The sequence below is a fragment of the Mirounga angustirostris genome, unplaced genomic scaffold (genome assembly GCF_029215605.1).
Source record: "Mirounga angustirostris isolate CCGP_5_RB_7025 unplaced genomic scaffold, mMirAng1.0.hap1 SCAF_5, whole genome shotgun sequence".
NCBI classification, from domain to species: domain Eukaryota; kingdom Metazoa; phylum Chordata; class Mammalia; order Carnivora; family Phocidae; genus Mirounga; species Mirounga angustirostris.
The window spans coordinates 60,042,217-60,050,817 of NW_026991713.1; the positions used below are offsets into that span (position 1 = coordinate 60,042,217).

The 8,601-nt window shown below is 45.6% G+C and overlaps 1 protein-coding gene across 2 annotated transcripts; it reads left to right on the plus strand.

The window, feature by feature from the left end:
* The first annotated feature begins 372 nt into the window (after positions 1-372).
* ATP5MC2 (ATP synthase membrane subunit c locus 2) lies at positions 373-7,315 on the plus strand. Of its 2 annotated transcripts, none has more exons than XM_045873305.3 (5): positions 373-498; positions 3,173-3,242; positions 4,488-4,565; positions 5,260-5,453; positions 7,053-7,315. In XM_045873305.3, the coding sequence occupies exons 2-5, from the start codon at positions 3,204-3,206 to the stop codon at positions 7,165-7,167; spliced, it is 426 nt and encodes a 141-aa protein (XP_045729261.1). In that variant the 5' UTR covers positions 373-498; positions 3,173-3,203; the 3' UTR covers positions 7,168-7,315. The 2 variants fall into 2 exon arrangements, with proteins under 2 accessions (XP_045729261.1, XP_045729260.1); XM_045873304.3 differs by having other exon boundaries at positions 409-498; positions 4,488-4,577.
* The last annotated feature ends 1,286 nt before the right edge of the window (positions 7,316-8,601 follow it).

The following is an 8,601-nucleotide window of genomic DNA, read 5'->3' on the forward strand; positions in this document are numbered from 1 at the left end:
GTTTCCCATCCATAAAGTCAGGGTCCCTGGGCGACAGAAGGCAGGAGTCCCGTGACTTCATTTTCCTTCTGCTACGTTTTGGGCACTGAACCCCTATCTCGACGTATGTTATTTAACACTGAATTTCTGGTGTGTGTGTGGGATTGTTAATGTGACTGCACATGCTGGGAAAGGGTACACGAGTCCAAGATCCCAAACGCTGAGCGGACCAAACCGCAGGCCACGTTACGGATCGGTTTACACTGCAGAGTTGTCTTCATTTCCGCAGAGGCTCGGCTCGGCCTGCAGTTTCTCCTCTCAAACACCAGGTGGAGCGACTGGCCGAATGCCGCCACAAAGCTGGCAGGCGGCGCTGTGGCGCCTGGGCCGACCCTCAATATTGCAATCACTCTATCTTTAGAAGGCGACTCGTTGGTCCAGGCCGCGCATGCGCTGAGCCTTCCTGTCGCTCTTCCCGCCTCCCCCCGCCCCTCTCTGTCTTCTCTGCACTGGGAGCAGGTAAGGCCTTGGGCCCTCGCGCCCGCGATGCGCTGCGCACGCGCGCGCAACACCCCCAGCTCGCACGAGTCCTCTGAGGCCCTTTCCTTGCATGCTCCCACCCTGATCCTCACGCCCTCCCTTGTCCCCGGTATTCCCGCGCCTTAGGGCTGCCCCTTCCGCGTGCCAGTGACCTCCAACCGCGCGGGCCTGGCGCCATCTTGGATGTCTTGTGGGAGGGGGGAGGGAAGAGCGCCTTGGAGCTGGCGAAAGTCAAAGACCGGAACGCTCATTTTCACCTGTTCCACTCGGCCCTTACAGAGGTCTTTTCTCACCATCCTGTCTATTCAGAGTTGTTACAAACCCCGGACTCGCCCTATCTGCTTTCCCTTCTCATCCTGACTCGTTCTCTCCTTATCCTGCAACCTCCAGACTTGGCCCCAGGATCTCAGCTGCCCCAAGCAATGGAGATAGCCGATAGTCTTGTAAAAGTAAACGTGAACATGGCAGAACAAAGCAGCCAAAACACCCTCTCCATTCAGGCCGTGGCCTGGGAGAGCTACGGCAGAAAAGAGACCAGTTTCTTTGGAACCATTGGTTGTCCTGCAGTACCGTTCTCTTCCTCCACTCAAGTGAAGTTGGAAAAAACAGAAGTGATGGGCGAGGTTTTCTATTAGAGGCAGCAGACCCAAAAGAGTCGTGTGGGGCAGCATGGGGTGGTCCTCACCTGCCAGCTTTCTTGTCAAGGGTATACTAAGAGTCCCCAGACTCTGCTCTCAAGAGGAAAAGAAGGTTTAAGGAAAGGAATGGTTAAGTCAGTAGCCCTCTAACGCTGTGACTGATCGCGGAGGAATAAACCCATGATTTAGGCCCACTGATCCTGGATGCTACTGTTAACTGAGGTGTTGTAGGCTAACAACTGCAGACTTGCCATGGTTAGGGGGCCAGTGGAGGCATCTGCACTTCATGCAGGCTCCCTTAATTGCGAGCCTTTGTTGTGGGCTTGTTACATGTCAGCACCACATTAAACTCTTTACATGTTACTTAATTGACCCCCCCAACTATGTGTTGTACAATGATGTTGAGGTTTAATTGCCTTGGGGGGAAACAAACAGTATTTACTTATTTATTTATTACGTTTTAAGTAAGCTCTAAACCCAAGGTGGGGGTTGAACTCACAACCCGGGAGTCGCATGCCCTCTTGACAGCCAGCCAAGTGCCTAGTGCTCCTTTTTTTTTTTTTTTTTTTTAAGATTTTATTTATTTATTTGAGAGAGGGAGCCAGCATGGGGTGGGGAAGGAGAGGAAGAGGAAGAGAATCTCATGCAGACTCCACCCTGAGCTCGGAGCCCCTCTTGGGGCTCAGTCCCACAACCCTGAGATGGTGACCTGAACCCAAACCAAGAGTGGAGCACTCAGCTGACTGAGCCACCCAGGCACCCCCCCACACCCCGTCCTCCTTTTTTTTAAGCTTTAGGGAAATTTCGGATTTTGACCAAAGAAAACCTTTATAGCCTGCAGCAAAATTGGGTTAGAGTTATATATGGGCAAATTGTGGAGACGGGATAAGAGTTGAAGGCATTGATTAATTTGAAAGTGACTGATTCTGTATTCAAAAGGGTAACCTGGGAAAATCTTGAGTACAGCTCATTTAAGGGAGTGTTATTTAACAGGTTTAAGTAACCCCTGAATATTTCAACCTGTAGCATATTAGGAAGCATTAACTTAAGTGTGAGAAGATTTGAAGTCCTGACTCTACCACTACCATCATTACAAGACTAGTTTTAAGACCACACTCTCAGTGTACCTAAGGATCACTTGAGAAGCTTGTTTGAAATACAGGATATTTGGGCCTTATACCCAGAGATCTTGATCAGGAAGGTCTAAAGTGGCATCCGAATATGCAAAATTTTTTGAATATGCATTTTTAATACACAGATCATCCTGACCCTCAAGTAACTAGTTCAGGTGGGCCTCTCAGAGAAATCCTTTTTGTGGGTCTTTAACTCAACCACTCTTCTCTTAAATAACTTCACTTCTACAAACTTAGTGCACCTACAGGGTGTCAGCATTCTTTTAGATCTTGGGCACACAAAATTGAATGCCTCTTAATGTGATGGTGAAAGTGAATACTTTAACAGTCATGGCTAATTAGAGTAATGGGAGGAGTCCTCACTGATCTGCCTCACTATGTTAATTAATGTAGGAAATTGAAGTGTTTTGAGGAACCCAAAAACTTCCAGGTAATTCAGTGAAAAGATGGTTGGAGATCCTTCCAGGGTCTTGGCCTTCAACAAACATCTCCCAAGAGTCTTTAAAGGGCAGCTGTTTCGATCCCGGACAATGAAACCTTGAGAAGAGTTCCTTTTGAATAGATACTGAGGAAAGCTTAGGCAGAAGACACGGGAACTTCCTCTGAAGGACACCAACTCATGAAGCTATGGAAATGAATAACAGGTCTTAAAAGTTGAGACCAGGTGGCTACTTGTTTAGACCAGGGGGAGTCACTTGATTATAAGGAAATCTTAGAAGCTGTGTGGGGGAAATCTTGACTTCAGGGTTTTAATCCCATCTCTGCTGATGACTTGAGGTCATTCAGTCGGCTCTCTGGGCCATTTAAATTTTCCAGAGCACCTTTTCTGCTAATAAGGATGTCCTTTGATAAACAAGGACAATGTTACTTCTGTAATTTCAGCTCTCCTGCCACAGCCCCTCATCCCCTGAAAATGTACGCCTGTGCAAAGTTCGTCTCCACCCCCTTCTTGGTGAGTGCCTGCCTTTTCTGGGAGAGTTTTTAAGGTGGGGCATCTTGTCTCTTCCTTGCCACACCTTGGTCATCACAGCTGGGCTGGGCGAAGGTCCTTAGCTGCGTTAGCCTGACAGCAGAGAGTGAACACTTAACCAGACACCCCTTGTCTCAGATCCCTTGGAAGCCAGTTAAATCTTTTCATCCAACCATATTAGAAGAAGAGTGAAAATGAGAGTCTAGACTAAGATCGGGTTATTTCTACCCTAAAACTCTGTGTTCCTGTAAACTGGAACCCAGCTGGAAATAGCCTAACTTGGACTGAGTATGCACTGTGTATAGGATCTTGCCCTGAGCCATAGTCCAGAGTTCCCCTCTGGGAGCTTAAATTTGGGTAGCAAGTTAAAACACATGTAAATACACATTGGAAGAATATTTGATTCAGAAGCAACAGCATGGAAGAAATTACAGATTATTTTTTTTTAAAGATTTATTTATTTGAGAGGGGAAGAGAGAGAAAACAAGTGGGAGGGACAGAGGAAGAGAGAGAGAATCTCCACTCTGCGCTGAGTGCAGAGCCTGATGCAGGGCTCAGTCTCACAACCCTGAGATCATGACCTGAGCTGAAACCAAAAGTTGGACGCTTAACTGACTGTGCCACCCAGGCACCCCAGAAATTACAGGTTATTAGATTATGGAGGCAACTGGTTCATACGTCTGTAAGTGAAAAGGGGTGGTGCTATTCATGGGTACCATTGATTGAACACTGGGTGTACCAATTTGTATACGTAATCTCATTTACTTCTCACATCAACCCTGAGGTACCACGTTCCAGTTTAATAGATGAGAAAGCAGGTTTAGAAAGATTTAAGTGACTTGTCCTAAGATCACATGGCTGAAATAGAGCTAAGATTAGAATCTAGATCTATCTGACTAAACCCTGGCTGGTAACCACCATGTTGTCTGCTTCTGCTTGGGGTTAGTCAGAAATGGCTACAAGAGGGGGTAAATTTTGAGCACAAGGGTAATGCCTTGTGGCCTGAAAGGAAGTAGGTTTCTTCCCATAAGACAGAGGAGAAGCCTGGGAAGCAAGAGAACTGGTGTTGGTTCTTGAATCTAAAATTTGCTGAAAGTAAAAGAGTGATCCAAGATTCTGATTTAAGCTCAAGAGAATGAATGGGGCATCCTCGTGACAACTTGGGATGGTTCTGAAACTCCTCCACAACCTTCCTTGACCCTCTTGCCTTTGTGTCATTCCCCCTAGGTCAGGAGCACCTCTCAGCTGTTGAGCCGATCACTGTCTGCCGTGGTGCTGAAACCACCGGAGACACTGACAGATGAGGTACCTTATAAGGTGGGATTGGGCCTGTGGTTTTTGGGGGTGAAGGGTGAAGAGGGCTACGTGGCAGTGCCAGTAGGGGGAGAGCTGAGGACAATCATCACACACTAAAGTTAGTGAAGGATCAAGGCTATTGGCTTTAGGTGAAGGTGTTATTGTTATGTTAATCCCCATACATTACATCATTAGTTTTAGATGAAGTGTTCGTGATTCATTGTTTGTGCATAACACCCAGTGCTCCATGCAGAATGTGCCCTCCTCAATACCCACCACCAGGCTAACCCATCCTCCCACCCCCCTCCCCTCTAGAACCCTGTTTGTTTTTCAGAGTCCATCGTCTCTCATGGTTCGTCTACCCCTCCGATTTCCCCCGCTTCTTTCTTCCCCTCCCGCTACCTTCTTCTTCTTCTTCTTCTTTTTTTTTCCTTAACATATATTGCATTATTTGTTTCAGAGGTACAGATCTGAGATTCAATATAGACCATACCTGAATCTTGAAGGTATTTGATGTTCACCTCTTGCATCAAAAAGTTCTGCTTGGCAGCATTTTAGGGGATTTTCCAGGGAGTAAAAAGTTTTTGTTTGGAGGAGAAGCCATGGAATATGATAGGATAAATAGTTTAAATGGTACAAAAGCTGCGGAAGCAAAAAAAAAAGGGGGGGGGATTTCTTAAATCTTTACCCATCTTCTTCACAGAGCCTCAGCAGCTTGGCAGCCCCACGTCCCCTGACCTCACGTATTCCTAGCCGCAGCTTCCAAACCAGCGCCATTTCAAGGGACATCGACACAGCAGCCAAATTCATTGGGGCTGGGGCTGCCACGGTAGGGGTGGCTGGCTCTGGGGCTGGAATTGGGACTGTGTTTGGGAGCCTCATCATTGGTTATGCCAGGTAAGATGGGCCCTCCATTGGCTCTCACATAATGTTTCCAAAGGTCTGGGCAGAAATACCTGGGGATCTTGAGCTATACTATCCTATACAGTAGCCACATGTGGTTATTTGAATTTGAATTTTTATTAACTAGGGGCTCCAGGTTGGCTCAGTCGGTAGGGCTTGGGACTCTTATCTCAGAGTCATGAGTTCAAGCCCCATGTTGGGTGTAGAGATTACTTTTAAATAAATAAGTATTTAAGTAACTAACAGTACATAAAAGTTTAAATTTTATGTATTTATAATATGGCTAGGTAGCCACATGTGACTGGTGGCTACCATATTGGAAAATTCCATTGAAAAGCTTTGGTTTAGAGCAGGAGTCAGCAAACCAAGGTGGGCGGGCTATATCTTGGCCACTGCCTGGTCTTTCTGTAGCTGAGCTTAGAATGGGTCTTACATCTTTAAAGTGTCATGAAAAAAGGGGGGCAACAGAGACCGTATGTGACCCACAACATCTACAGTATTTACTGTCTGGCCCTTTACAGAGAAAGTTTGCTACCACTGGTCTAGCTCCTCAGGTTAGCATTGTGACTTTATTGCTGCTTTTCCCCGTCCCTGGGAATTCCCCCCGTCACTCCTGGGAAAATTTCCGCCTTTGCAGCCAGCCCCACAGCTTCCTGACATTGGGACTATTTGGTCTCTGCCAACTCTGGGCAACTCACTGTTAGAACTAAGTTAATCCTCTAGAGACCTGCAAGTTCTCTTAATGCCTTTGAGGAAATAGGTTTATTTTTTAGAATTTATATGAAATAAGCCTTACTGCTTCTGTGTCCACAATTCTGTTAGAAGCTGGTGGTACTTTATCTTTCAGGGCTTCCGGAAGGGACAGAGTAAGGGAAGTAGAAATTATTGGGAGTCTTTTATTCCATTTTGTCTACAAACCCCACAGACCATTTGTAGCTGCTTAAAGCTCCAAATCTTTGCCTACTTTGAAATGAAAGAAGGTAGTCTGTCCCTCTGGCTCCCTTGTCCTCTAGAATGGTGTTTTTCTTGTTTTTGTTTTTATTTTTGTTTTTGTTTTTAGAATGGGGTTTTTCTAGTTGTGTTCCATAAAGCCCTAGGGTTTTGAAGTATGCCCAGAAACCATCTTAAAGAATGAAGGGGAGACCAGTCAAGCCTTTAAAATCCTCCACTTTTTTACCATTGTAATTTGGTTTTTATACATTTTGTATTTTGGGGTTCTGCTACTTAAAGTTTCAAAACACTGCTCTGATAGACTCTTCCACTCTGGATGCCTCTTCCATTCTGGTGCGCCCTGGATAGTTAAATAAATGTCCAGGCCTAAAGGTCTTAGTTACGATATGGGTGATCCACTGGAGGAGGTAATGTTTGTACCTGGGCCATGTTACAGAATTTTGGATTGTCCACTCCCATCATTCAGTCTCTGTAGAGCCCTTGATGTATCAGGCAAGAATTGGGGCATGATGGTGTCACCCTGAGAGACGCATTGCATAAGATGGGCTTTAGGAGATGAGTTTTCCCTGAGCCCATCTTTGATGTTTGTCTTTTTCTTTGTGTGGACTAGAAATTCAGTCTTTTCTCCTCCCCTTCTCCCAGGAATCCCTCTCTGAAGCAGCAGCTCTTCTCCTACGCCATTTTGGGCTTTGCCCTCTCGGAGGCCATGGGCCTCTTTTGCCTGATGGTGGCCTTTCTCATCCTCTTCGCCATGTGAAGGAGCCGTCTCCACCTCCCATAGGTCTTTCTCCCGTGTCTTGTCTGCCCTGGATGTTCCTTTTCCTATACCTCCCCAGGCAGCCTGGGGAAAGTGGTTGGCTCAGGGTTTGACAGAGGGAAGACAAATAAATACTGTATTATTAAGATTTTTCTTGTGTCTCCTGTGTATATTTGTTCTCCACGGTTGGCTGAGTCCCTTGGTGAGAGTATAAAGCCTGGTGGGTCGTGACAGTTCTAGATTCAGCATGAGTCTGGGCTCACTTGTTCTTCATTCTCTGTGTCAGGAAAGCTTTATTCAAATTAGTGGTCCTTTTTATTAATTTTCACCTGGGCTAGCCTGTTATCTTGGAGGATTGGGTCAGTAGAAACGAACAGGGCTGGCTTAAAATTTTGACGAATGGCTATTTCCACTGCTGCTATCCTAGCTCAGGCCCTCATTGCCACCCACTTGGGTCTATTGCAATAACCTTTTAACTGGCCTTCTGCCTCCAGTCTCTTCCCTCTAGCATTTACTTCTATCCACCACCGCCAGATTAATCCTTAAGTATAAGACTAGTTTTGTCATTTACCAATTCAAACACAGTCTGACCTCAGCCTACTCAGATTTTATCTTTTATTGTTCCCATACACTCTACCCAAAGTGGTATTGTCATTTTTCAAATACTTTCCCTCTTTCCTGTCCTTATCTTCAGACCTTGCCCTTTGGCTATCTTTGCTTTCTTTTCCTGGATCTTTGCTCCCTTTCCTCTTTTTCAAACTCCCTGTTATCTTTAAAGACTTGAGTTTAAATGCTACCTCTTCATTATGAAGCTTTCATCTAGTTTCCATCTACCATCAGTCAAATGCGCATTAACCAAAATAAAGGACTGTAGAGCATGTTGTATCCTTTATAATGCTTATGGTCTGTGATAAATGGTGGATTTGTATGCATGTATGTGTCTTTTATCTTCCAAGTTAGACTCAGTTTCTTGAAGGGACTATGTCATGTTCATTTTTGTATCCCTAGAAGTATCTAGATGATGCATCTCAGCAATATCTTTGTCAGATTTTTTATTTAATCATCTAAACCACCCACCTTACTTCACAAATGAGGAAACCAAGAGTTTGAAAAGTCAAAGGATAGTTTAAAAAGGCAAAGGATTCTCTCAGGAACATTCATAGCAGATGTGGAGCTAGAACAAGGATCATGTCTTGTAGCCAGGATGTAAGAATACCATACTGTCGGTCTTGTGGGACTCTCCCCAAGCCCAATATTGCCGGTGACTTCTTATCCCAAGCAAGAGGAAAGGGCAGAATAAGCAAACAAACCTTTTCCCTTAAAAATTCCTGAAGAGGGGCGCCTTTGTGGCTCAGTCATTAAGTATCTGCCTTCAGCTCAGGTCATGATCCCGGGGTCCTGGGATCGAGCCCTGCATCGGGCTCCCTGCTCAGC